The sequence below is a fragment of the Puma concolor genome, chromosome E4, assembly GCF_028749965.1.
Source record: "Puma concolor isolate L17-30 chromosome E4, mPumCon1.1.hap2, whole genome shotgun sequence".
NCBI lineage: Eukaryota > Metazoa > Chordata > Mammalia > Carnivora > Felidae > Puma > Puma concolor.
In genome coordinates, this window is record NC_141683.1 from 5,048,736 (window position 1) to 5,076,719 (window position 27,984).

Below are 27,984 nucleotides of genomic sequence, written 5' to 3' on the forward strand. Positions count from 1 at the left end.
GGAGTACCCGGCCCCACTCAGGGACTTGGGTACCGGAAGTAATGATGCTGCGTATTTCATGTAGTCTCAGTACTGAGTCACTTGCTCACGCAGGATGTCGATGGGTGGGGGGATGAGGAGAGAGGCAAGGGTTTGGGCAGAGGAGAACCTGCTGCTTAAGGTTTTCCATCTTTGAATGGTCCCAATGTGGATGAAGACGGCTCTTGTCCTCGTGGCTGCTTAGGTTAGAATGGACAATTGTAAGGGACGAGCTTAGGTCTCAGAGAAAACATTTCATCAGGGAGGAGCAAAACTCCCCAAATAAGTGAGGCACGGAGGCTGGGAATGTCCTTCCCTTTGGACTTCTGAATCACAGGGTTGGGCGAGAAGGTATCGGGCCTGAACACTGGAAGATGTTGAGATGGTGAGAAGGCCAGGACCTGCCCGTGGAGGTGTGACCGTGCTTTTGAAGTATTGTGACCCTAGGTAAGTGCTGGTTTGCACAGCAATATGATAATATAATAATACTGCAAGGTTTCGCTCGCTCCAAAGGGAAGGACTTCCCACGTTTACGATGGGGGAGACTCTTGGTGGGGTTCAGAGCAACTGCCCCACTTCATGAACCCTAACTGGTTCTGTGGAGTGCTGCGAAGCAGAAATGCCCCAATTATGTGGGATATGTTGTGATACCCTAGAATCCCTGTAGAGTACCCCGACTCCGAGGTATCTGAAGCCAAGAGCCTGCCTGACTGGGGTTGGGGACCTGATAGGCCTTTGGAGTTTTCCTGGGAGAAGGGCCCCCTCTCCCCTTCCTCCAAGCTCCCAGGGCCTGCGCCTCCCCCGCCCTTGCTCCCCCAGGGCACGGTTCCCTTTGTAATTAATCCCAGCGCTCAAACCAGGAGGGGAGGGAAAAAGTGTTAATGAGGGAGCGTCCCATACTGACGGGGCGGTTGCCGCTCACAGCTAGAACCCAGAGTAATTAAATTATTTTTGGTAGCGAGGGGGATGCGGTGGTGCGGGTGTCAGGGAAATCCCCGTATGCACGGGAAGCGGGGAGCGTCTCCCGCCACTAATTAACATCAGAAATGACTCTCCCTTCTCGCAGCCCTCGTGGAGGGGAGGGGGGTGCGGGGGGGAGAGGAAATCGATCTTTCCATATCCCAGACCGGACTCCGCGTAGCCGGGTCCGTGGCCCGCAAGAATGCACACCTCCATCCCCGGAGGTCTGGGGACTCGGTCTACCGACCCGCGGGTCGGGGAGAGGCGCCCCAGGAGGAAGGGGCTGCGGGCTGGGCCCCGGCCGCGGATCGAGGCCTCCCGGGTCAGCGCTCGCGGCCGGGGTCGCAGGGCCGCGCGGCCTCCTCCCGGGGTCGGGAGGGCCCCGCGCGTCCCGGGCGGCCGGCCGGCCGGGGAGCGGCGGCTCCGGGAAGAGCCGGGCCGCAGACAATGGGCGCGGCGGCGGGAGGGGCGCGGCGGCGGGAACAGCCGGGAGGCGGCGCCCGGGAGCGCGCGCCCCCCGCCCCCGCCCCCCGCCCGCTCCCCTGCCCGTCCCCTCCCCGCTCCGCCGCCGGCTCCGGTGCGATCCCCGGCCCCCGGTTCCGTGCTCCTGGCCCCCGCCATGGGAGCCTGAGCGCCCCCATCCCCCGGCCCCTGCCCCCGGGGCCCCGAGGGGGACAGGCAGCGGTGTGGGACGCAGAGGGGGTGGCCGGCACCGGAGCCCCCTCCGCGCCGCCCTCGCCCGCGCTGCCCGTCCGCGAGCGCGGAGTTCGCCGCGACCCGGAGCGCTGCGGATACAAAGGCGCCGGGCCGAGCCCACCGGCACTTCGCGGCGGCGGTGAGTGCCGGGCCGCGGGGGCGCGGGCAAAGTTTGCCAGAAAAAGAAAGGAGGACGAGAGACGGGAGAGGAGGACAATCGTGCAGGGGGCCAGGGGGTGCCCGGCCCCCGGGCGGGCGGGATGGCTTGTGGGGGAAGGGGGGGCGCGGGGCACCCCCCTTCCGGTCCGTTTCCCCACTGCAAGGCGGAGTGCCCCCCCCCCCCCCAACTTTGCGGAGGGCCAGGGGCTCGTGGGGAGGGGGCGGAGCCCGGGCCTGGAGAGCCAGGGACTTTCCTGGGCCCGGGGCTCCGGCGGGGGCCTTAATGATCCCGGGGGGGAGCCGGTTGAAGCCGGAGACCGGGAGTGTGTGCTGGAGGTGGGGGGGGGGGGGGAGGCAGTGCGAGACACAGGAGCCCGGAGGTATCGGAAGGCGGGGGTGTTTAGGGGTGCAGACACACCTCAGGAGTGTGGGGAGGGACGGGGCAGGTATGCATTCCGGGTGTAATGTGGAGTCTGGGGACCGGCCGAGGAGAGTGGAGGGGGGTGTGTGTGCTGCTGAGGACGGGGCTGGCGGGCAGGGTACCCGGGCACCGTGGATGGGGGCCCAGGGACAGGCGCCGGCATCCCTCTCCCCACTCATACTTACCCATTTGGGGGGCTGGGGGGCCCTGCATTAGTGAGTTTTAAAGCATTGGTGGAGGATCAGTGTGCGTGATTCTTTGTGTGTGTGTGTGTGTGTGTGTGTGTGTGTGTGCGCGCGCGTGTGTGCGCGCGCGCGCCGTGATGTGCTACGTGTTCCTGCAGGTGGGCCCCTGGGTTTGGAGGTGTAGGGGTTTTTCAGCGGCTGTGTGTGCACCCAGGGAGCGGCTGACCACGTATCTGCCGTGTGTTTGGATATGCATTTATGTGTACACTCCGGGGAAGGGCTGTGTGTCTGTGTGTGTGAACTGCGGAGGGGTTTCTGGGAAAGAAGGGTGTAGGTACTGAGGGGGGTGGGTGTGTAAGAGCTGAATGGGGCATACCTGGCTGGGTAGGTGTGTGTGCACCTGTGTGCCAGAAAGGGGGTGAGGGAATCTGTTCTCTTGGGTGTAACCTGTGTTGATGGTTAAGTACCAGCGTGTGGACCCGCCTTAGGTGGTGTGCGTGCTCCTGAATGTGTGTTGGGGGTACTACCTCTTGCCTCCGCAGGCACATTTTTCTGGCAGAAAGCCCAAAGGGATGGCTGTATGGACGATTCTGAAGCTTCTTGGTTGGCTCTCCCTGGATTCAAAGGTAGCGCCTTAAGTATCTGAGACCTACAAGTGGGAGAGAGTGGGCCACCTTACGAGGTGCCCGCTTGGGTAGGGGGGGGGTTTCTAGAAAAGGGTGTGTGTTGTGGGGAACAGAGAAGAGAGGTTCTGGTTGTAGTCCTACAGGAATCTTGAGGCCCTGGAGGAGTCGGGGAGGAAAATAAGAGGGACTTCCTCCCCCACCATCCTAGCCTGGGTTCCAGTGTGTGGAGAGGCCACATTCTTGGCTTTCCCCGCCCAGGCTCAGCCCCCTCAGGCCACGGTTCTCCCGGGAAAGCTGCCTTGGGGTCTTTGACTTCCGAGTGCACGGACTGCCCTGCCTCCAGGATTCTCCAGCTCCTGAGGAGTCGCGATTTTGGTCTGGGGTGGAGGCAAGAGGACGCAGCCTGCTGGAGGCATGAGACTGGTGTGGAACAGCCCAGGTCCCCGTCCCTGGGGTTGAGCCGGTGGCATGGGAGCCCTGGGGAGGCTGGTGGGCAGGGGACGGGGGGGGGGGGGGGCATTTTCAGGAGTTTCTGCAGGTGTGTGCGCCCGCCCGCCGTGTATGTATCCAGGAGATTCCCTTTTCCCTGGTGAGGAGCATGGTTAGGGTGGAGCTGTGGGCTGGGGCTGGGGCTGGGGCTGGGGCTGGGGCTGAGGGTGAGGAATCGGGGCTGAGCCAGTGAGAGCTTGAATGTCCGCGTGTGGGGGAAAGGGTGGGCGCCCCTGGCAGGGTGTCCTGGTGTTTGGCGGGAGGTCACCACTGTCGGGGAAGGGGCTGTGTCCCTCCCCACAGAAGCAGCAGCTACCTCCTTTGCCCGTCCTCTCCCTTGTCCTTTCTCTTTCGGGGTGAAGGGAAGGGGCTGGCCTTCTTCTCCTCTTGAGGATGCACGCTTTTTCCTCCCATGTCCCTCCCAGACACGTTCCTCTTGCCGCCAGGGCTTAGGGCGAGACACCCGCTTTTAGGGGCTGAGGTTTCGACTGCACACGTTTCTCAGGGTCGTCGAGGAATTGGAATCGGAGTGCTTGAGTCCCTAGTGGGCATGTGCAACCGGGATGTTCCGTCTTTAGTCCCCAGGGCTCCCTCGCTTTCCTAGGACTCTGGGGTGAGGGTGGTGGGAGTTAGGACACGTTGGGACTAGGGCTGGGGGCAGAGTGTGAAAGGCCTGATGCGTGAGTGCTTCAAGCCCGACACCTGTCTGCCGGGCAGGGCTCCCGGGGTGAGTGAGGCACGTGAACCTAGGATGGGGGGGTAGGGGGGCTCTGGCTCTTGTGCACGCCTCCTGGCCCGCTCTTCCAAGGAGGAGGCACTGTTGTCAGAGAATGGACGTTGCCATCTCGGGCCGTACTTCCAGTCTGGAACCGGTGGCCACATCGGCTCCTCCTGCCCCATTGTGTCGCTTCTGTCCGATTCGTCCAGGACAGGCCTCTCTCACGTGCCCCCTCTGCTCCTTCAGAGTCTAAGGAAGGGCCCCCTTTCCTGGACCTAGGGCAGGACAGACTTTTATCTGTTCATCTGGTTGCCAAGAGGCCCTTCCGGTTGGGGGGGGGGCGTGTACTTGGCTAAGAGGAGCTTTGGGGGGGGAAGAGAGAGGAGCTCCGGGACCCCCCTCGTGTCCTCGGGGTTGTAGGGACTCCAGTCCTTGCCTAGTCTGCCCCCAACGGCTCCCCACACCCGACAGCACTGGTTGGAATTAGTATTTCACAGTGGGGTGACGTGGGGCAAGTTCTTGAACTGCATTCTTTAGCCTCTTGGGCGTTAAGACGCTGTCCTCCAACCCCAGGTGGGACCTTCCTCGAGGAACCCCAGGTTCACCCAGGGGCCTCCTTCCTCGGGTTGCGGCCTGCTCTTAACGTCCTAGTTACGCCACCTCCTAGTTCTGAGGCCTCAGACAGAAGAGAGAACTTTTTGAAGCCTCGCCCGTAAAGTGGAGTTAATAATACGCCCTGTCTCTTCGGTTTATGAGGACCGGGTGAAGTAATGCAGCGCGAGCCCTTCGCATGGTGCCCGGCCCGTAGGGAGCACTCAGTACATGTTAGCCGAGTGGTTCGGGTTCTGACAGAGGGGGTCGTGGGAGGCACTTGTGGGTTGGAGAGGAGAGCGAGGCTTTGGTTCTCCTCTGGCAGACCCTGCTGGCTGCCAGGCGCTGTCTGAGCACAGGGGAGAGGGGATGAGGCGGCCTTTCGCAGGGGAGACGTGCTGGAACATGTCGGTTCACTGTAGCCCGGTGAGTGCTGTGTGGAGGTGTGTTTAGGAGCCAACGGGGGCCTGGAGCAGGAGTGCTCGGCCCTGGGGTGGGTGTCAGGAAAGGCACCGGGAGGAGACGGTGCCCTGGGCTGGCCGGGGGTTTTGAAACTGAGGTGAAATTCACATCCCGTAAAATTACCATTTTCAACGTGTTTTTGTTTTTTTTTTTTAAGTGTATTTATTTACTTCAAGAGAGAGAAAGTGTGCGCACCCAAGCGGGGGAGGGGCAGAGAGCTAGAGGGAGAGCGAGAATTCCAAGCGGGCTCCATGCCGGCCATGCAGAGCCCGAATTGGGGCTCGATCCCACAAACCTTGACATCATGACGTGAGCCGAGATCAAGAGTGGGACACTTAGCCGACCGAGCCACCCAGGCGCCCCTAGAATTACCCTTGAAAAGAATTTTTTTTTTTTTTTTTTTACCGTTTATTTATTTTTGAGACAGAGCACGAGCAGGGGAGGGGCAGAGAGAGAGGGAGACACAGAATCTGAAGCAGGTTCCAGCTCGGAAGCTGTCAGCACAGAGCCCGACGTGGAGTTCGAACCCACGAACCGTGAGATCATGACCTGAGCCGAGATCAAGAGTTGGACAGTTAACCCACTGAGCCACCCAGGCGCCCCTAAAATTACCGTTTTAAAGTGAGCATTGGCGTTTAGTGCCTTCACAATGTTGTGCAACCGTGGCCTGTGAGAACCTTTTCCCTACCCCATCCCCCGCCCCTGGCAGCCACCAGTCTCTATTCTGTTTCTGTGGGTTTACCCATTCTGGATATTTCACATAAATGAAATTTTACACAACGTAGGACCTTTTATGTCTGTCTTTCTGCACTCGGCACAAGCTTCTCAAGGTTCCTCCACGTCGTAGCGGGTGCCAGAATTTCACCCTCTTTTTCATGGCTGAACCCTATTCCACTGTGTGGATGGACCTTCGCAGGATTCAGACTCTGAGCTAGGCAGACAGGGAGGGGACTGAGGAGCCTCTGCAGGTTCGGGCTGAGCGGGCCAGAAGGATCGGGGGTGTTGCTGAGCTGTATGCAGCGTGGGGCTGTTGGATCTTGAAGTATGGGTGGGGATTTGTCCTCAGTTTCCCTGCCTGTAAAAGGAGGTCCTGTGAGGTTGGTGGGGATGGAGGTGATAAGGAGGAGGGAGGCTGGGCTACTCTTGCCTCTTCTCGGTCTGGGTGGAGGATGGGACTTCATTTAACTCGCTCTTTCCTCCTCTCTCCTGGGCAGTTCCCTCCCGTAGCTGCCCTCATCCCTGTGGGTACCCCTTTCAGCTTTACTGGGGCATCAACTTCCCCTCTCTCCGAAGTGACCTGAAAATTCTTCTCTCCCCCTCTCCGGGTTGGTAACCTTGTTTGTGGGGAGGTTTCAGTAGCCAGGCGAGGGAGAAGCCCGGGAGAGACTCCCAACTCAGACCCCACCCCCAGCAGCAGCCTTCCATTCTTTATTCTGCCTCCTGGCGATCTCCCCGGGCAGCCCTCTTGTGATCTGGAGAGAAACGAGGTGGGTCAGGGAAAATCTTTCCATCCCTGCCTCCACACTGCTTGGTACGGAGTAGGAGGCAGAGGCCTCGTCTGGTGGGGCCCTTTGGAAATGAGGTGTTGCTGTGCTGGTCTGATGCCCCTGGCGAGGCTGGTAATTACAGACATGACAGCTGGGAACGGGTTTGGGAGAAGCAGGCTTGGAATCGGCCGAGCCCAGGATCTCCTGGTAATCGGGGTGGGGCGGTGAGTGGGGAGAAGCTGGGGGCTGGGGCGGGGCGGCAGGCTTGGGGTCCCCCCTGCCACTGCACACACGGCTGGGCTTAGCGCCCTGGCATTGGAGCCCAGGCCCTGCCTTAGTAGGTGTGGAAGGAGAGATGGGTAGGGAGGGATAGGGGGATCCAAGACCACACCCCACCCCACCCCACCCCACCCCACCCCAGCCCAGGAAAGAGGCAGAGAATGGGGAGAGGGGTTCTGGCTGCCCCAGGTTGTGGTGGAAATTAGGGCGGGGTCATCATCTGGGGTCTGGGGCCAGCGCTGTAGCCAGAGGGGCTGGGTGGGGTCTTCTCACAATGAGGTCATGGGAACAGGAAGTAGGACGACTGGATGTGCAGCCTCTAAAGGACAAAGAGGGAGGAGGTAACGTTTTATTGAGCATCTTTTACGTCCCCGACTCCATGATGCCCTGTATGTTATTTTGTTGAAAACTCTTAACCAGAAGTAGGCACCATTACTCCATTTTACAGGCACGAAAATTGAGGTTTCGAGAAGGGAAGCAGCTCACCTTGGATAGCATAGCTCCCCAGAGGCTGTGCCTGGCCCACCTGCCTGCATCGCGCTTCCATTTTCCAAAATGCTCCCTCCGCCTTCCCCTGCTTCCTTCCAGTTGAATCGGATTTGCGCATCACCTTTGGTCTTGAACTTGAATAATTCCCCTATCTCCTGAAGGGCGCACGGGGAGTCTCCAGGTCAGCCTGAGTAGAGAGGTCTACCTCGGAGGGTGGGGCTGGGTGGAGTCCCCTGGGGGAATGGGTCTCCTGGGAGGAGGGCCTGATTGTCCCCAGCCTGGGGCAGGGCTAGGGCCTGGGCCGAACCTCTCCAGGGGCTGGCCTCTTCCTCCGGGGGAGGGGGGGAGCGGGTGTTGGGGGTCCGGCCACGCCAGCCCGTGGGGTCTTGTTTGTGATTGGGAGGGGCCTGGCCCTCATTGTCTGCAGAGTTTTCCAGCAACCCCCCACAACATCCCTGGACCCCCACTTTCACCAGAGAGAGTGCGGTGTTTGTGTGCGAGGCTGGGGAGGGGCCCCTGGCTTCTTAGGGGAGGTGAGGGTTGAGGAGAACAGGTGCTGAGCCCCAGGTGTGAACGCAGGAACTTAAAAAAAACAACCAAGTGTGAACAGGGACACTTGTTTTGTCCCTGGCTTTCCTCCAGGAGTGGGGGTGGGACATGTAGGGGCTGGAGGCTGCTGGGACCCCTTAGAAGCGTAAAAACCTCGGGTGCTGAGAGTGTCACGATGGTGGAGGTCGGTAGGTACGTGGGCCTTTCAGCTGGCCCGGTCTCCCTCCGGTTCTCCTGCGCGAGAGCTGGGTCACGTGCCAGTTCCGGCCCCGCCCCCCAAGGCACGGGAAGGTTTCCAGGCTGGGGAGACCCAAGCCTGCCGCAGGCACCCTTAGGCCCACCCTGCTGCCCATGTCCCCACCTCCCAGCTCCCTCACCACACGTGAGCCCAAGGTCGCTCCCTCCCCAAGCGGCTGCTTTCCACGTCCTCCTCCTTGGCAGGGGCCGGTGTACAGGCTCCGAAGGTCTCCTGGAGGCAGGGTCACTTGGGGCCTGCCTAGGACAGGAGGCCGTGAAGGGGGAGGCATTTTTGTTTTCCTGGAGGGCGGGGGTGGGGGGGCACGGGGTAGGCAGGAACTGACCCGCGGGCCCACGCAGCCTGCTCGCCGCCCAGGGTCCCCCTTCTCCTGTCCCTGGGGACAACTCGAGGTGCCTGCTTTCCTCCTTGGCTCTCCTGCGGCTCACCTGGTGGGCAGGTAGGGGCCAGCCCTGTGCCCCAGCTGACGGAGGAAGGAGCTCAGAGCCCGGTGGGTGGTAATTGTGGGGCCTGCCCACTGGTGCAAATTAAACAGGACATCCAGGCATCTCGAAGCCGCGGTGACCCTCTCACCAGCCTAGCATCCTGTCTCCCCTCCGGCCCCCATCTGGGACAGATGCCAAAGAGATTACTCACCCCTTCTGCCGTATACCCTCCCCCCTGCCCGGTGTTCCCTTCTCGACTGGCTGCGAATGGGTCTGGGGGTGGCCGGGGACTGAGGAGCTGTGGTGTGGGTGCATGTGTGTGCACTGGGGTACTGTGTGTTGGGGGAGACACTTTGCGAGCGGCGGGGGGGGGGGGGGTGGGGGTGCCAGAGAGAAAGCGAGCAGGTCTCTACAGAACCTGCCTGGCTGGGGCGGGTGGAGCTGGGTGGGGCAGGCGGGAGCCGGTCCAGGTTTCAGAGGGGGATAGGAGTGTGGGTGTCTGTGTGTGAGTGTGTGTCTCAGGGTGTCTGTGGCTATCAGAGGGTACCCGCATCGCCCCCTCTTAGATGGATGCAGTTGAGGAGGTGGAGGAGAAGGGCTTGGCCCTGGCTCCCCCAGCTCCCTTCTAGCTAGAACGCAAGCTCAGGTATCCTGGCTGGGAGCCCGGCGTGGGGGCTCTTCTTGCTCTGGGGTCTGGGGGTGAGCAGCTGCTCTGGAAACATCCTCGCCTGGGTGACCCAAGCACAGCCGTCCCCTGCTTCCCAGCCTAGTGAGGGGAAGGATCCTGCCCCTGCCCCTGCCCCGGGGCTCTCGGGATGGTGAGTTCATGTCTGGGGCTGTCCTGGGAGAGTGCCCGGTAAGCAGGGCGGGGGCTCCCGGGCTCCCCAATCCGGCCCTTTCCTCTCCCTCTGCCCCTTGAGATCCAGCTGGCTTTGGCCTCACCCAAGGACACTGGGGCCTTTTTCAGGGCACAGGAGTGAGGGTGGGGGCGAATCTCCATCCCATTTTTGGTCTAGGGCCTGGGGCTGGTTCTGGCCTGCTCTGTGTGCCCTAGTTCTCTTTGTGGTGGGGAAACGCAGCGTGGCCTCTGGGATGGACGGCTTGTCCAGGGCCTAAGGCCGGATGGGAACGATGAGGGAAGGGAGGGAGCGAGCGAGGGAGCGTCAGAGCCTCAGTTGGTGGGGGCGGGGTGCGGCAGAAACCACCCCTTGGAGGGGAAGGGGCTCTGGTCTCCACTGTCTTGGCCCGGGCCTGTCTAGTCGTGCCCTGTCACTGGTGAGAAGAGGCTGGGGCGGGGATCTGTGCCACTTGTCCCCATCCTGGCCTTACAGTCCTGGCTACCCCAAGGACTGGGACTTTCCTAGAGGAACCCCGTCTCTCTCTGAGAGGCAAACGCCTCAAAGCTAAAGCATTAGTAAGTTCTTTTCTCTTTTCTCTTTTTTTCTTTTCTCATTTTTCTTTTCCTTCTCTTCTTTCTTTCTCTCTTTCTCTTTCTTTCTTTCTTTCTTTCTCTCTCTCTCTCTCTCTCTCTCTCTTTCTTTCCTTCCTTCCTTCCTTCCTTCCTTCCTTCCTTCCTTCCTTCCTTCCTTCCTTCCTTCCTTCCTCCAATTTATTTATTTTGAGAGAGAATGAGGGAGGGAGGGAGGGAGAGAGAATGAGTAGGGGAGGGGCAGAGAGAGAGAGAGAATCCCAAGCAGGCCCTGCGCTGTCAGCACAGAGCCCGACACAGGGCTTGGGGCTCGATCTCACGAAACTGCGAGATCAGTGTGTGCTTTCCTCCTGGAGGGGGAGGGGGAAAGGGAGCTCAGGGATCGTGTGGGCACAGTCAGAGGTTCTGGCACCTTCCGGTCCTCTGCGGGTACCAGGTGAGGTGTCTGCATTTGCTCTCATGGACGCCTCCCGCCCCCACTGGTGACCATCAGGGCCTGGATGGAGACTATCGAGGCAGAAAGGAAAGGCCTCCAGTCGGAAGGATGGTTGTGACTTTGAGTGTCTGCCCCGCCTCCCAGCAGCCTGATGATGACGTGGCAGCCTGCTCTGTCTTTCCGGCTAGTTGTCTAGTTCTTTGGATACTGGGCTGGAGGGGGTGGGGGGGTGGGGGGGGGGTGGGACACCTGGTGCCTCCCGGGAGGTGGCCAGCCGCACCTTGAGCCGAACGCACATTCATACCCTTGGACTGTGGTGGGGAAGCCGGGGACCCTGGGCCGGGGGCGCTCACGTGGCCACACCTGTCTGGGTTGATTGGGGAGGTGGAAGGCAGGTGCAGTGAGATCCAGGCTCTCGAGTATGAATCACAGACCATTAATGGGCCAGTGTCTGTAGACATCTTGTCCTACAAGGGTCTGAAGATGAGATGGTGCCCGACCCCTTGCGTCCAGACAGGACCGGCCTTCCCTCGTCCTGGGCTGAGAAGAGGAAGGCCGTGTGTTCAACGAGTGGGCCGGTCACAGCTCTGTCGTGGCAGCCAGAGGCAAGCTCTTGGCATCTTGTCTTCCCATCCACTTCCCCTGCCGCGGGATGATCCAGACCAAGTGCCTTCTGTTGCACAGCTGGCCTGCAGCCCTGTCTTCCAGAGACCCGAGGAAGAACGGGTGGCCTTTCTAGGCACATGTTTGGGTCCTGTCCCCTCCCCACCTTTTCTTTTCTGGCTGAGTCACTGCGGCTCCCAGAGTGCCTTCCTCCGGCCCCACCCTCACCTCTGCCCTGCCTCCTTTCCCCATCCCAGGCCCGAAGGAGCTGGGACTGGGGGGCCGGGTGGCCCTGGTCCAGAAAGCCGGCAAAGGAGGCAGTGATCTTAGCCACCTGCTGGCTGCCCGTCGGTCCTCAGCACCTGCCCACAGAGGCCCGTTCTCTGTCCGGTGCCTTGTCCACCTGGGCTGCTCCTCCGAGTGGGGCAAAGGGAAGGGTCCGGTCTCAGTGTGCATTTTGGTCAACGCCAGCCTCCCCCCCTGTAACCGCCCCCCTGCACCGCAAGGCCTTGTTCCCTTGCCTGTTGCCAGGTTCTGACTGTATTTTTTCCAGAGGCCTCCGATTGTTTCCTGAAGAAACCTGATCCCAGAACTCAGACAAAAGCTGGGGCTGCCAGAGGAGAAACCCCATTCTCTCCCCCTCTGCCCCTAGCCGCCCCCCCCTACCCCCCCACCTTCACAACCTCCCTCGCTTTGGATGCTGGGTATGGGTTCCAGGACCCGGCTGCCATCACCTAGGCAACAGGGGGCTTTGGTTGCCATGGCGATCAATGTGGGAGAAGCTGGGCAGCCGGGACAAAAGCCCCCACATTCCCCCCCACCCCTCCCCCCAATCCCCTTGGGATGGTACTGAGACACATTCCATTAATTTTATTTCTGAAAGGCCTTTTGGGGGGAGAAGGGTCTTGTTTTTGTGACAGTCACTCTTCCCTCCCTCTCTCTCTCTGGCCTCCTTTTAACCCCAGACAATCCATGGTTGGTTTGAGCAGGGGACTGAGTGTGTGTGTGTGCGCGTGTGCGCACGCGTGCTCGCGCCCCTTGGGGGTGGGGGCAAGGTGAACGCATCGGGACACATCCCCTTCCACAGCCTCCCACGTGCAAACCAGGGCCCTCCCTGTCCACACCAGTCCTGCCGCCCTCACGGTCCACCTCTGCCATTTCCACTTGTTGGTCTGATCCAGGGCTCCCCTCCCCCCACCCTCTTCCCTGGGAACGCCGCCCACCCTGGAGACCCTCTAGACCCCTGATTCCTGAGCTGATTAAACAAGAGGGAACTTCTGCCCTTGTCTTCGCTTGCCTCCCATCCCCCTCGCCCCCAGCCTCTCCAGATTTGGGTTAGCTTCCTGGCAACTTGAGGGGTCAGCAGGCAAGGGGCTCAGAAACTGGGTTCATTTTAGTCCCTCTGTTTGGTAGGGGAGGCACCTAACGTTTGAGGCACCTTGAGTTGGGTTGGAAGGGGTGGGTAAAGCAGGGTTTACGCTGGGTCTTGACTAAGCGGTGGGTGAAGCGGGGTTGACACTGGGAGGAAGGTGGGGGCTCCAGGCTGAGCAGCTCCGAACAAAGGGTTGGGAGGGGCTGGCACCCTTCTCTGGTTTGAAATTTATCTATAGGGGAAACACAATGGCATCAGCTTCCCTCCTGAGTGTGTTTGAAGTGGTTCTGGTCAGGACTGTGTGTGTGTGTGCGTGTGTGTGTGTGTGTGTGTGACTTCTTTATTTAGTAGTACAAACAGCAGGATTTATTTATACCACCTCTTCCCTAAATCGCAGAGGAAGTGTCTGGGGATTGGAGTATGGGCGACCCTGGAGCCACAGCATATTAATTCCTTAACTAATTACTAGCTGAGCAGTTTATAAAAGCGCTTCTCTCACCCCCGGGGTCCTCACAGCAGCCTCATCGAGTACGTGTCGTTACTTTCCTATTTTACCGATGAGCCTACCAGGCTGCAACGCACAGAGAAGTGAAGTAACTTGCCTGTGGTCACAGAGCTGGTTGGTGGGAGAGTCAGGTTTTGAATGCAGAGCCTTGATGCAAATTCCAGGCTCTTTTTGTGCTTGGCTCTTCCCGGTGACAGGAGGCTGAGTCCTGGTGGAGAGTGGAGAGTCCTGGTTCCGGTGCCTCTGTCTAGACCGCATCAAGGGCAGTTCTGACCCCCTTTACGTCTCCCCCCCGCCCTGCAGCCCACTTGCTCTCTCGAACCTCCTGGTGGGGACTAGATTAGGGCTGCGCCCAGCCAGAGAGATGCGTGTGAGGTGTTGGGAGACTGTGTCGAGGACTAAACCAGTAGAAAGGTTCTCAGGAGCGGGGGTGGAGGGGGGCGACATGTGATTTGCAGACAGGGTGTTGAATGGGGGCCCTGTTCACGGCAAAGGTATTTAGAGCGGGTTAGGGTTGGGTTGACGTGTCATGGCTGTGTCCCCTTGCTGTGTCTCCGTCCCACACCGGCCTTGACGTGGGGCTGTTGACAAACATCGCCAGGCCACGGGGGTGCCTCCCGAGAGCTGGTGGCGGCGGAAGGAATGGATGTAGTATTGATGTCACCGCCCTGCAGTCACGACAGGACCCCGAGAGTCAGAGGGGCAGGTCCATCCACGGGGTGGGCATCAGTTCTCGGCCGTGTGCGCACCGGACGGTGGTGGGCAGAAATGTGTCTCAGCCGTCTTTCCTGTTCTCTAGTTGTTGATAGTTGAGTTTAGTTGGGGAAAAGTTAGCAACTACACAGAAGCAAACCCATTTCAGTTCCCTTCATAATTGAGTTTTTGGTAGCAGGTGACCCAGTCGGTTTTATTTCTGCCTCCAAACACAAGAGCCAGCTCTTCTGGCCTCCCCCACCCCTGGGCTCCCTCCTCCTCTGGCTGTCCTCCCCCTCTGGCTGTCCTCCCCCTCTGGCCTTGCCCTGTCTGCCCCTTTGCCTGCTCTTCCCTACTGGGCTTCCGAGGAACCCTCTTATTTATTCCTCTCCCTAGGTGACCCTATCCATTCCCGTGACCTTGCGCACCTCCAGCTCAGACTCTCCTGAGTCTGGCTCCTCTGAAACCCTGCTGCTCACCTGACCTGTCTCCTGGCCGTGACCTTAGCCTGCTGGAAATGGAGCTCACTGCCTCCCTCCCCAGACTTGCCTCCTCCCCTGCCTTCCTCTCGTGCTCAGGCCAGGGATCCCGGGCGCTCCCCTCCCCTCAGCCAGACCTCAGTGGGCCCTGTTGATCCTACCACCACCACGCCTCGCACCGGCTGTTTGTCACCTCCTCCAGGCCCGCTCGCTGCCTCCGGCCGCCTTAGTAGCTTCCTTCCTTGTGTTCCCATGTCTGCTCGCCCCTCCCCCAGTCCCCGCCGGCACAGCTAAAATCCTTCGCGGGCTTCCTGTGGTCGTCGTCCTTGTGCTTGGGGGAAACACGAGCTCTGCACCTGGCCCCTGGCCGCCTCCAGCCATCATCTTCGTCGGCTCCCGCTGCCCTGGCCTTTTCTGGTTCCTGGAATCCGCCAAGCTCCTTGCTGCCCTCGGTCTCCCCAGTGCGGTTTCCTGCCTTTGTCACCTCTCTGCCTGGCCAAGTGCCGTTCTCCCTCAGGCTCAGGTGTCGTTTTCTCAGAGAGACTTTTTGAACCGCTCAGTGCAAAGTCGCAGCCCCCAGCGCTGCCTCTCCTGGTTTTCCGCCCTGTTCCTGCCATCACTCCTGCAGTTGGCCATTCATACTCCAGTTTACTTGTTCAGCGTGCCTGTGCCCCGCCAGCCCGGAGACGCGGGGTCGGGTCCCCCGCTGTCCCCCCCCCCCCCCCCCCGCCTCCCGCCACTCCCCGGGGCCTCGCAGGGTGCATGATGCACACAGGTGCCCGAGAGCGAGCTGGTGGCCCGGCAAGGGAGGCTGGGAAACGCGCACGTGCCTTGGTGGAGGTGGGCCCGAGGGCAAGATGCCAGGTTGGCTGTTAGTTGGTGGTGGGTGGGCTCTGAGGACCCAGCAGGATGCGGCTGAGGGTCGGGAAGCCGGGAGGAAGAAGAGCTCATTCTCTGCAGAGGTAGAAGGTGAACGGACCGAATACACACGCTGCCCCTGGGGACGCGCACAGCCAGGAAGGCTCCCCAGCGCATGGCCCATTTCAGCACTTCGGGCCTTCGGAGAACGATTTCCGCGGTCTTCTCCTCCCTGCTCCCCCCACCCACGTTATCATAGTTTCCATCCCTCACCCCGCTCCCCTGGTGTGCATGAACACACACACACACACACACACACACACACACACACTCTCCGTGGAGCAGCCAGCCTGACCTGGCCTGTAACTCCGGGTTGGTTTGACGTAGGCTCTGGCTAGACTGGGACAAGAGAAACGGCTGTGAGCAGCCCCTCCCCCCGTGGGCCCTTTCAGAAGTCACGAGTGGGGGGAAGGTGAGGGGGAAAGAGAGGCCTGGACAGAGGCCAGCTGCTTTGTGCTCTGTGCGGTCTCCGTCGGTCCAGCCCGTCAGCCTGGCCAGAGCCTGCCGTCTCTGAGCCATGGCTTTCCTGGCCGAGAACGAGGAGAGCGTTGCCCTGGTTCTCCGCTCCGGGGGGTCCCGGGCTGGGTCATTCCTAGCGGCCTCTGCTGCCCGTCCGCCCTGCGCCCTGAGCCCCTGGCACAGCCTCGGGGTGCGCTTTCTAGGAGGCCGGGCAGGAGGAACCGGGCCCACTGGACGGAGCGGGAACCGGGGATGGACTGGTCTGGGGCAGCGGCTGGGCCAGTACAGCTTCCTGCGGCGGCCGCTCTTCGGGGCCGGTCACCTCTCTGCCCTGACCCCACGGGAGCTGCCGCTTCTCCTGACCGACGGCTTCCTCTTCTCAGGTGCGTCGCTTGATTTTCTCTGAGACAAGCCCACCCGTCCAGCAAAATAGAGTCCCTCAGGGTGACGGTTGATTTCCTGAAGGTGCCCCTTGGCCTGAAGAAGCCGGTGCTGAAGGAGGTGGCTGTGGGGCCCCCCAAAAGGCCCCAGCCTGTGGCCCTGGAGCGCTACAAGGCCCGGCGTTCGGACGCCATGGACACGGAGTCCCAGTACTCGGGCTATTCCTACAAGTCGGGCCACTCCCGCAGCTCCCGCAAGCACAGGTGGGCAGACGTGGGGGCGACACGGGTGGCGGAGGGTTAGGGGGGTGGGGGGAGAGGTGGGCGTGCACAGGGGTGGTGGGGGGGTAGTTGTTGCTGAGAAGAGGACCCAGGTCCCCCCTCTGACCTGTGCCCCCGGCCGCCTGCTGCAGGGACCGCCGGGACCGACACCGCTCTAAGAGCCGAGATGGGAGCCGCGGCGACAAGTCGGTGACGATCCAGGCCCCAGGGGAGCCCCTGCTGGACAACGAGTCCACGCGAGGGGATGAGCGGGTGAGCATCGGGGGGCGTGGGGGCCAGGCCAGGTGTTTTCAGGCTGATCCATGAACTTGGAGGTCCGTCAGAGGGGAAAGGGCCTGGAACCCTGGTCTCTTCGGGCAGTGGCCCTATCAGGGAGGGCATCTTGTGTCACATGTCCTGTGCTTGGGGTCCCAAGCGAGGACCTGTTTCAGTAGAAGTGAGGGAATTTAGTAGACATCCCTTTGGAAGCCGCAGCCCCTTCCTCCTTTTCTCAGAGAGCTAGGGTGACCTGGGCTGTCTAATGGGAATTGCCTGGTTCCTCTGAGCTGAGGCCCGCGGGTCAGATGGGCTGGGAACCTGGGGCAGGAGGGGGCGGTGGGTGCGGCCTGGGGGGGCGTGGGCAGCCCTGAGTTTTCCTGGAGCCTCAGGCAGGGGCTGTGCCGCGCCCTCTGGTGTCAGGCTGGAGAACTGCACCGTCTGGGTCTGGAGCTGGAAGCAGGTGTGGGAGGAGTCGGTGGAGAAAGGGGAGGTGAGAAGGGGGGGCCGCGGGAATGACGCTGGTCACTCGGGGCGGGGTGAGCAGGTTGCTCCTGCTCTAAGCCTCTGTGGCCCTCCGTGCTCACCTAGTAGGAAGGCCAGCAGGCAGACCTCAGTGCTGGATTAGGGCGGGGGCAGGATTTAGGGTGACTCTGAAGGCACCTCCCGCTCTTCCTTCCCGGGACCATCTCTGGCTGGAGACTCCCAGCTCCTCTTCCCTCACAAGAAAGCTGTGTGACCGACACCGGGACTTCCTGGGTCTTGGGAGCAGATGAGTACTTGGGGGAAATAGCCCCCCTCCCTCTTTCCCAATCCTGCCTTCTCCCTGAGACCTGGCGCCCTGAGTTCTCGAGGGACCCCGAGACACGGTCAGCTCAGCCGCGGTGGGGGAGAGGGCAGGCAGCGTGTCTGGAGGTCAGCCTAGGGTGAGGGGTAGACCTTGAGCTGAAAGTGGTCGGTACACCCACTTTGTACCATCAGGTCAGACTCTTCTGTCCTTGGGAGAGGAGATTCGTCAACCCCCTGATCACTGACCCTGCCGGGCATCTCCTATACTCCCCGTCCCGTGTCTAAGCCCTGTGACTCCGTATCCCCGGGCCGTCTAGGAGTGAAGAGTGTGGGCACTGATGGCCACTGGTGGTCTCGGGGCCCTTCTGTGGGAGGGTGGCCGGCGTCTGCAGAGATAGCTCGAGTGGACCAGACTCAGGACACTTGGGGACCTTGGCCTGTCTACCCCCTCGCCTCCAGGAACAGGCGGCCACTGTGCTGTGGGCATTCAGATGGCAGGGCTAGCGGGGCAGACCAGAGACCCAGAGTGGCCCTGAGTCTGCCCATCTCCCATGCCATGCACCGATCATCTGCCTTCCTCCCCGCTCCCTGCGTCCTCCGCCCTTCACCGCACTGCTTGTTTCGGGTCACTCCCTGAATCAGAAACCTTGAGTGGCTCTCGATGTCGGGAGGAGAGGCTCTCAGTGGTCAGCCTGGCCTGTCCGGACCCCACGGGCTGCCCCCGGCTCTGCTCCTGCACGCGGACCCTGCTCACTCAGTCTGCTGGCTGCCTCAGTTCACACTAACATTTCATGTTCCAGTGATTCATGGGGGGCTTGTCAAAATGCAGATTCTGGTTTAGTCCATGCGGGGTGGGGCCTGAGACTCTGCAGTTCGGGGAAGCTCCCGGGAGATGTCTACACTGCTGGTCCCCAGGCCCTGTTTTCAGTAAACAGGCCTTAGGGACTGTTTAGTTCAGTGATTCTCAATTTTGGATGACCATTAAAATCATCTGTTTTTTAAAAAAGGGTTGACGTCCCCCTGGGTGGGATCTGGGCATTGGTGTTCTTTCCCAGCCTCCCTAATGTGTGCAAGGAGGGCCCAGCCTCAGATGGACCAGCCCTGAGGAGGCCAAGCCTGGGCACACAGTGGAGCTCAGTAAATACTCTGGTGGTTGCATATGGGCTGACTGCCCTCTCTCTTCTCTCTTGCTCTGCTGTCCCCCTCTCCCCTCCCCCTTCCTTTCTCCCACCCCTCCCCCCTCCCCTCCTTTCCCCCTCCCCCCTTCCCTCCCTTCTCCTTTCCTCCCCCCTCCCCTTCCCTTCCCCCTCCCTTTCTCCCTTCCTCCTCCCCCTCCCTTCCCCCACCCCTCCCCCTCGCCTCTCCCTTCCTGCTTCTCCTCCCCCTCCTTCTTCTCCCTTCCTCCTCCCCCTCCCCTCTTCCCCTCCTCTCCCCTCCCCCTTCTCCTTTCCCCCTCCTCTCTCCCTTCCCCCACCTCTCCCCTCCCCTCCCTTCCCTTCTCCCTTCCTCCCTCCCCCTCCCTTCCCCCTCCCCTTCTCCCTTCCTCCCCCTCCCTTCCCCTCCCTTCTCCCTTGCTCCTCCCCCTCCCCTTCCCCTGCCCCTCCTCCTCCCCTCTCCCCTCCCTTCCTGCTTCCCCTCCCCTCCCCCTTCTCCCTTCCTCCTCCCCCTCCCTTCCCCCACCTCTCCCCTCCCGCTTCTCTTCCCCTCCCCTCCCCCCACCCCCTCCCCCTCCCTTCCCCCACCCCCTCTCCCTCCCTTCCCCCACCCCCTCTCCTCTCCCCTCCCCCCTCCCTTCCTGCTTCTCCTCCTCCTCCCCCCTCGTCCTGCCGTAGGATGACAACTGGGGGGAGACGACCACTGTAGTGACGGGCACCTCAGAGCACAGCATCTCCCACGATGACCTCACGCGCATCGCCAAGGACATGGAGGACAGCGTCCCGCTGGACTGCTCCCGGCACCTGGGCGTGGCGGCGGGGGCCACGCTGGCGCTGCTCTCTTTCCTCACGCCGCTGGCTTTCCTGCTGCTGCCCCCGCTGCTGTGGCGGGAGGAGCTGGAGCCGTGCGGGACGGCCTGCGAGGGCCTCTTCATCTCCGTGGCCTTCAAGCTGCTCATCCTGCTGCTGGGCAGCTGGGCGCTCTTCCTCCGCCGGCCCAAGGCCTCGCTGCCGCGCGTGTTCGTGCTGCGCGCGCTGCTCATGGTGCTGGTCTTCCTGCTCGTCGTCTCCTACTGGCTCTTCTACGGGGTGCGCATCCTGGACGCCCGCGAGCGCAGCTACCAGGGCGTGGTGCAGTTCGCCGTGTCGCTGGTGGACGCCCTGCTCTTCGTGCACTACCTGGCGGTGGTCCTGCTGGAGCTGCGCCAGCTGCAGCCCCAGTTCACGCTCAAGGTCGTGCGCTCCACCGACGGCGCCAGCCGCTTCTACAACGTGGGCCACCTCAGGTGCGGCGAGGGGCCGGGGGTGGGGGGAGGCCGAGGGGGGAGCAGATGGGGAGGTGGGGCCGGCCGGAGGGCCGAGGGCTCTGCCTGCGGTAGGTTTCCAACAGGGTCCTGGGGCGGGATGGGCTGGGAGTCGGGAGTGGGGAGACAACAGACGAACGTTTGGTCATCAGGGACCTCGCAGAGGGCTGGACCGAGGGGCAGAAAGGCGTGGGGCACGGACGGGGCTTGGGGGATCGCTTTTCGAGCCTTCCCTGGAGGCGCCGCCTCTGTGAACTCTTGAGTGGGTGGTCACCGAGATGCGCTGGCCAGAGGAGGGACCCCCGGAGGAAAGGTGCCGCGAGAGTTCCTCTGCCCGCCCCCACCCTGCCCCAGGCCTTACAGAATATCAGGGGCACTTCCTGGTCCCGTAGGGAATCTTGGGGGACTTGGAAGGGGTGAGGTGACCCTTTGCTGGAGACCCAGGCCCAATGCCCTCTCTCCCCTGGGCTTCAGCACCGCAGGGGACTAGCGGGCCCAGCCCTGGGGAAGGCTTGGGAGCCTGGTAAGTAGACCTCAGGCCCTGAGCCAGGCTTCCTGGAAGCAGCCTGTCCCTGTCCTGTGTCCTTTCCCACCCCGCCAACCTGCCCTGATGTCTCCCTCCCCCCCGGCACCCCTTGTCTGTCCCTTCTCCCTCCCCCCGCCCTCTCCCCCACAGCATCCAGCGTGTGGCCGTGTGGATCCTGGAGAAGTATTACCATGACTTCCCCGTCTACAACCCTGCCCTCCTCAACCTGCCCAAGTCCGTCCTGGCCAAGAAAGTGTCTGGCTTCAAGGTGTATTCCCTCGGAGAGGGTGAGCGGCCCTGCTCCCCTGCCCTCCCGTCTGCTCCGTTTCCTTCTCAGACTTTTCCCCGCTTCCCCAGCCCCTTTGTTCTGTCATTTCCCTTGGCTCCAGGTGGCTGGTGTTAGCTGCTGATTCTACTTGCTGTCCCTTTATGCCGTGGTGTGTCCCCCCAATCTGACTTCTCTGCGTCTGCTCACCAGCCCTGGCCCCGAGCCCTCAGCTCTCTGACCTCCAGGTCCTCCGGCACCAGGAGGCACGTGTGCAGGACCCGTGCCCTCCAGGGCCCTCTCTGTCGCTTTCTGGGGGGGCCTCTCCCAGTCGTGGCCAGGAGGGTCGGGAACGGGAGGCATCGCAGCGGGTGGGCACAGCCTCTGGACCGGTCAGGTGGCTGCGCCCTGACTTCCCGGGCTGGGGAGCGAGCGTCCTGTGACGCGACCATCCCTGTCTCTCCCGCTCCCGTGCAGAAAACAGCACCAACAACTCCACAGGGCAGTCCCGGGCTGTGATCGCCGCGGCCGCCCGGCGGCGGGACAACAGTCACAATGAATACTACTACGAGGAGGCGGAGCACGAGCGGAGGGTGCGCAAGCGGAGGGCCAGGTGGGTCCCTGGGCCAGGACAGGCTGCCCCGGGGCCTGCTGGGTGTGAACAGGCCGGGCAGAGCAAGGCCAGGGCGTTCTGTGGCTGCGGGGATCGTGTGAGCAATCGTGATTGGGTGCGCTGGGTTCCTGACAAGTTCCCATAAGCTGGGCGCTGTCCAGCAGCACACGCTTCTCAGCTCACGGTCGCGGGGGTCAGACACCGCCATCAGGCATGGCTTAGCTGGGCCCCGCGCTCAGTGTCACAGGCTGAAATCAAGACGACTCCCATCTGAGCCGGGGTCCTCTTCCAAGCTCCCCGGTCACGGTGGAATCAGTTCCTTGTCATCTGGCCTCAGCGGCAGCCGCGGTGCTGCGGTTTGCTTTTTCCAGCCACAGCAGGTCTCTCCGAGTTCTGTACCGCCTGGAGAACACTGCGCTTTGAAGGGTCTCATGCAGTGAGAGCGGGCTGGCCAGGGTCATCTCCTTGTTTATAACGACCAGGACAACCGACTCGACACTTTAATTACGTCTGCAGAATGTACGGAGACAGCAGAGAGAGTAGCCAGGACGGTGGGAATCTGGTAGGGTGAACGAACGGGCCATCTGTGAATTCTCCCTGCCACAGGGGAGCAGGGGCCCAGTAAACGAGGTGAGCCTTGCCTGCAGCAGCACGGACGGAGGCTGGATCGGACCTCCTCCCCGTGGATCTCATAAGCCTGCTCGGCTGTTGGTGCCTTTTTACCTGCAACAGATGAGGTTCTAGTACAGATCTTGGTACATCTTTTTTAACTTTGTTTATTTTGAGAGAGAGTGAGAGCAAGCAGGGGAGGGGCAGAGAGAGGGAGAGGGAGAATCCCAAGCAGGCTCCTCACTGCTAGCACAGAGTCTGACTTGGGGCTCAAACCCACGATCCATGAGATCATGAGCTGAGCCAAAACCAAGAGTCAGACGCTTAACTGACTGAGCCACGCAGGGTCCTGTATCTTGGTACGTTCTTAAGTACTGTCCTCTCTTTTTCCTGTTCACGCTGTAATGTAAACTTGTCATACCTGAAGGGTCTTCGCTGCTGCCAGGTCCCACTGTGGTCTGGTGGGATTTCCAGGGAGCCTCAAATAGCAGAGGGCCCCAGGATTTGACCCTCGGCCCCTCCTCCCACACGGTCTCCAGGCTTCAAGGGAGGAAGTTTTCCCTTACCTGTTCTGACATGAGGCTGGTGTCCCTGCCGTCGATGGGAGATCAGCAACCCCATTTGTCTGCCATTCGGCATGTCTCCAGCTGTCTCAGAAATGGTCCTGGTGGGAAGGAACCCAGAGGTGGCACCCCCCCCCCTCTTCACCTTTTGCCCCAACCAGGGTTTTGGATCTCCTGTGTTGCCAATGCGGTCCTTGGCCCGTGGCCGATGTCTCCCTCCCCTGTTACCTTGGTTGTAACCAGTAAAAGACTTCTCCCTTGGTTTTCAAAAGGAGCTTTACTGAGAGACCCTCGGAGCAAGCGCGTGAATAACCAGAGAGGCCAAAGCGGGACATGTTCCACGTGTTTACTTAGTCCCGAGTACCCCCCTCCCCGCTCCTTGAAGTTCCTGGGGTCCTGGCTTTCCGGAAGTTGTGTGCTTTTAACGAAAATTGACTTCTTTTTCGTGCTTCCTCCTTAACGCCCTCCTCGAGACTCACCCACGTTGTCTTTGTGTCCCTCGTGTCGCTGCCTAGTGGTTCACAGATGACTCCCTGCCCCTAACCGGCATCTGGGTTATAGGCCTTCCTTTTTTTATCCTGTTTTGACGGCTGAGTAGTACTGTCTGAACATGTGAGTTGTCCGATGCCCAGCAGGTGTCCTGGTCTCTGGGGCCCTGTGTGTTCACCTCTGGCATCTTGATGTCATGTTGCTTGTGTGCCCGCCCCCCAGACAGATGTTGACGTTGCCCGTGCTGGAGTAGAAGGCTGTTCTCTGGATGTAGTTGCGTCTGCTGGTTTGGCCCCCCAGGGAAGGGTGACTTGGGGGTCTCGTGGAGGAAGGCATCAGGAAGGCACGTGCCACTCTGTCCCAGAGTACGGTCCCTGGCTGTGTCTGGGTTGGACGCTGGGGTCCCCACGCCGGGCTCACTGAGCTCTACAGCTGTTTCCTGCCCCCCCCCCCGCCCCGCATCTGTGCACATGCGCCCCCACCCACCCACGCAGACACGCACACGGCCCCCCTGAGCCCAGCCCTTGGCTCCAGGTGGGTTTGTGGTGCTTCTGGTGGCGGGGAGGGGCACAGCCTCGCCCAGGCGGCTGGAGCAGGGGGTGGGGGCTGAGGGCGGGGGAGGGGCGGTTGGTCCAGGCTCCCCCTGTCCCCCAGGCTTGTGGTGGCGGTGGAGGAGGCCTTCACTCACATTAAGCGGCTGCAGGAGGAGGAGCAGAAGAACCCCAGGGAGGTGATGGATCCCCGGGAGGCCGCCCAGGCCATCTTCGCCTCCATGGCCCGTGCCATGCAGAAGTATCTACGGACCACCAAGCAGCAGCCGTACCACAGCATGGAGAGCATCCTCCAGCACCTGGAGTTCTGCATCACGCACGACATGACACCCAAGGTAGGCCCCCCGCCGTCCTCCTGCCCGCCCCCCCCCCGCCCCCAGGTCCTCCCCCCCACACACACAGCAGCCTGCCTCGCCCCTGTGCTCTCACCACATCCCTGCCACCCTCCCAGCCCCCACCCCCCCCAGGTCTCTTCTCTTACCCCTGGCCCTGCCCCTCCCGCCTTGTTCCCAGCTGGTGAGGAGAAGGGACAGTTTCTCCTGGGAGTGGCTGTGGCCTGATTCCCGTGTCCGAGGTGGCAGCACCTGACGTCCCCCCTTCACACCCCGCGACCTCCAGCAGGCATTCTTTGCTCTGTGCTGTTTTCGAGCATGACCCTCCCTCGGCTTTATCGTCAGCCTCCTAGAGTGGCGTCCCCAGCCACCCTTGGTGAACAGGGTGACCGCGCCCTGTTCGGTCTGGATGCAGGGGCAGGAAGAATGAGGAGGCCTCACGGTCCTAGCCCCGTGCAGGGAAAGCGCGGGGACGCCGGTCCTGACCCTGAGGTGTCCCCGTCACCTCTGTGGGCTCCCGCTGCCCTGTGCTTAGAACCAGGGTCCAGAGCAGATGAGCTCAGCGCCTTTCCGCTCGAACGTTCTAGAGTGCGTGGAAGCAGAGCGAGCCGGGGAACGTCGAGGGGGGGGGGAGGGAGGGGGGAGGGGGAGAGGTGACCACGCAGCCCCCCGCCCCTCCTCAGGCCTTCCTGGAGCGGTACCTGGCGGCCGGACCCACCATCCAGTACCACAAGGAGCGCTGGCTGGCCAAACAGTGGACACTGGTGAGCGAGGAGCCTGTGACCAGCGGGCTCAAGGACGGCATCGTTTTCCTCTTGAAGCGCCATGACTTCAGCCTGGTGGTGAGCACCAAGAAGGTCCCGTTCTTCAAACTCTCCGAGGAGTTTGTGGATCCCAAGTCGCACAAGTTTGTCATGAGGCTGCAGTCTGAGACGTCGGTGTGACTGAGCAGCGGCAGGGGTGACGCCAGGGCTCCCGCGGGTCGGGGAGAGCTTGGCTCTCGCCTCCTGCCGCCCTGCCTCCTCCCGCTCCCTTTTACTTGAATTGACTCCCCCCACTCTCCCGCCGCCCGACTGCTCCCCCCTCCTCCTTAGTCGCCCCCCCCCCCCCCCCCCCCGTGAGCCTGGAGAGGCCACCTGCGTCAGCAGTGCCTGGGATCCTCTCTCTCTCTCCCCTCCCCCGCCAGCCCTTACTTGGTGTCATCGTGCAGGAATCCGTGCCTGTCCCCCCTCTGCCTCCGGATGGCATTCTCTTCTGAGAGGGCATGGGGTCCCCCGGAGCCCCACCCCCAAACCAGGCTCTTGTGCAGTTTTCTCCTGTGGCCCCGACAGGGTGTCGCCAGGGGACAGACAGGACAACACAGAGCCACCGTGCCAAACTCCTCCAGACGGTGGGTCATCCGCTGCTCCTGCCCGCCCAGCTGGCCCGGCACAGACGCCGAGTTTGTGGGGCAGGGTGCTCTCGCACCCCCCCCCCAAGCTAGCCCGAGTCAGGGGTCTCCCTGCCAGGGTCGCTGGCTCCAGCTGTCAGAACCTCCCCCTCACATCCACACGTATTCAGAGCGAGGGACGGTCCCTAAAGTCTTTACCCTAAAGTCTCCACCTTCTGCCTCCCGTGGCCACAGCCAGACTGAGGCCGAAACCCTCTGTGACCACTTTCCCTGGGCCATGGGGGACTGTACCCATCCTTTGGGTCTTTCCTAGGCAGCCTCCGAGGGAAAGGACAGGAGGGACCCCGGGGAACATGGCTGACCCCTGCCCTCTGAACCTGCCTGCACCTTCGCTCCCGCCTGGCTGGGGCAGGTCCCCCTTCCCAGTGAAAGATGACGAGTCGACTGCTGCACAGATTGAGTGGCTTGCAGACCATGACCCGACCCCCGCGGTCTTAGACCGACGTTTTGCTTTCCTTCCCCCGCCCCAGCGTGTCTCTTCTCGGCGCCAGGGGCCTGTTTTGTTGTCTCTCTTTGGGGGGGGGAGCCAGTAACTCCTCCTCGTCCCCTGCCTTAAGCCCACTTCTTTGCCTCAGGGGTCTCCTTTCCTTGGCTGGCCAGGGTCCCCTCCTCTCCCTGCCTGGTTCTCTGGGCTCTTGTCTCCCTCAGTACTGGGGTGAGGGCCCAGGATTGCTGCCTTCGTGGGCATCGGCCCCCCCCTCACCCCGGTGAGCTTCCGTAGTCTTTCCACCCGATCTGATTTCTCGCGAGTTCAGGTCTCGTTTTGAGCCAAATCCACTGGCTTTCTGAGACCTATTTTCAGTGTGAATCTGAGCCTTTAACTCAGACACCTTTAAATTACGTAGTTTTAGCCAAGAGGACCGGAAGCGGGAACACCGGTATACCTCCAGCCTGGGTCCACGCAGAGGACCATTCTGGCGGCTGGGCTGGAGCCGCCCTGGGCCAGGCCTCGGAATAACTTTCAGGCCCGTCTTCTCCTGGCCAGCCTGCCACGCGGAACACCCCCTCGGGCTAAGATCCCCACCGGTCTCTGACCAGGGAGGCTTCCAGTGTGGGCAGGGCGGCCCCGACGTGATGCAGCCTAGTGATCACGTGTCTCCCCTGTCCTCTCTGAAAAAGCACATCTGTCCGTCCGCCGCTTACTAGAGAAGGGCTCTTCGGTTCACGCTTAACCCGGTTCCCACAGATGTGTGTTGTGGGGCCGACTCAGGCACTGCCTGAGGGAAATACATCCTGTCCTGGGGGTCGTGGGAAGGTGTCTTCTCTCCAAGGACCTGGGCTTAAGAGGAGTCCCTCTGGGTCACATTTCTAAATACCTCACTATCCTGGAAAACGGGGCCCGGATGGTGATTGGGGTCGCTGCCTTTGTGGGCAGGCGTGGGGTGTGTCGGGACGTAAGGACCGAGTTGGGGCGGGCCCAGGGAAAGGGTTTGGGATCTTTGTGGCTGCCCTAGGTGAGGGGCGGGGGAGTGTTTATTTTAAGAACCTGCCATGTGTTTAATCACTGTGATTTTTTTCATTCCTTTTTCCTAAAACAAGAAAAATTCCCCCCCCCACCCCCACCTCTCTAAGCACTAAGGGCTGTGGCTGAGAACGGTAATGTTTGGGTCCTTTGCGGCAGAACTGTGGTATTTTGTCTTCTTCGATGATTGTTATAATAATTATTATTTTTTAAAACGTCAGGATGAATTGTCCAGTGTGTGGCTGTGTGTGTCTTTTGCTTCCCCTACGTGGGGAGCTGTCTTCATGCTGTGAACTGATGTGGGGCGCCTCTGAGCCCTGTCCCCCGCTTTGCCTGTCCCATCACGTGCTGGGTTTTCTTACTTTCCTCCTGGGGGGGGGGTGAACTTACCTGTGCCCCCCGCCACTGCTCCCCCAGAACACCGGAACTCCAGGGCATCCTAGCTCATCCTACTGCCTCCACCAGGCCTGCCTCTTCATCACCTTGGAACCTTCTCGTTCCTCCCTCCACACCAGGACGCTGTGCCTCCGGCCTTCACCTACCTCGCCACTCTGCCTCGGCCCCCCCACTGCTCCCTGGCTCTCCAGCGACCCTTCACGCTCTGGTTATTTTTATTTCCTTTTACTTTATCGTGTTTTCTTCCCATCCCTCTCCACCTGAGCCTTTCATTCTTCACTGTTCCTGCTGCACACCCCGCTACGGTACCTGTGAAGAGGCATCGGGACCCCCCCCCCCCAGAACCTTCTCATCGGAAACATCCGTTCCCAGAGTCTGCGCTCCTCTCCTCCTCTGTTGGGCCCCTCCGTGCTGTCTGTCCGTCTGTCTGTCTGCTCTTTCCCCTGCCCTTCCCCCCAGGGCAGCATCTGCTGATGGATTCGGTCCTGGCGTGTGATTGTTGTGAGATCTGTTCTTCTGTGCGCGAACGGAAAGGGGCTTTTTTGGGTCCTTTCCGAGTGAGATTGTAAATGTAGAATTTGCCACTGTTGAATCTAGGTTTTTTTTTTTTTCCTCCTCTTTCTTTTTCTTTTTCCTTTTTTTTTTTTTTTTTTCTTTTTGGGTTACAGAGACCTTGTGCATGCATGTAGAAAATTGTAAAATGTAAATTTTTTTTTAATATATAAAAAGCTTGTTTTTACAGTTTGCAGTGGATCTAAACATTATGGCAATTTTAGGGATTTTTTTTTCTTAAACATAGGAACTAAAACTGTACAAATTTTTTTTATATAAAATAAAGACATTTGACTTTTGTGGGGGCA

At 61.0% G+C, this 27,984-nt stretch overlaps 1 protein-coding gene across 3 annotated transcripts; it reads left to right on the top strand.

The window, feature by feature from the left end:
- The first annotated feature begins 447 nt into the window (after positions 1–447).
- On the top strand, positions 448–27,984 carry VANGL2 (VANGL planar cell polarity protein 2). Of its 3 annotated transcripts, none has more exons than XM_086694612.1 (8): positions 448–465; positions 16,088–16,348; positions 16,498–16,618; positions 19,243–19,850; positions 20,545–20,681; positions 21,137–21,272; positions 23,588–23,819; positions 24,500–27,984. In XM_086694612.1, the coding sequence occupies exons 2-8, from the start codon at positions 16,278–16,280 to the stop codon at positions 24,758–24,760; spliced, it is 1,566 nt and encodes a 521-aa protein (XP_086550738.1). In that variant the 5' UTR covers positions 448–465; positions 16,088–16,277; the 3' UTR covers positions 24,761–27,984. The 3 variants fall into 3 exon arrangements, with proteins under 3 accessions (XP_086550738.1, XP_086550739.1, XP_086550737.1); XM_086694613.1 differs by lacking the exons at positions 448–465; positions 24,500–27,984 and adding exons at positions 1,534–1,813; positions 23,998–24,081; XM_086694611.1 differs by lacking the exon at positions 448–465 and adding an exon at positions 1,537–1,813.

What these genes read in the sequence shown, in the direction of transcription:
- VANGL2 (XM_086694612.1), top strand. Translation starts at nt 16,278, where the DNA reads ATGGACACGGAGTCCCAGTACTCGGGCTATTCCTACAAGTCGGGCCAC. An exon ending in CGCAGCTCCCGCAAGCACAG is followed by an intron (nt 16,349 to 16,497) that starts GTGGGCAGACGT and finishes CGCCTGCTGCAG; the next exon opens with GGACCGCCGGGACCGACACC. An exon ending in GTGCGCAAGCGGAGGGCCAG is followed by an intron (nt 21,273 to 23,587) that starts GTGGGTCCCTGG and finishes CCTGTCCCCCAG; the next exon opens with GCTTGTGGTGGCGGTGGAGG.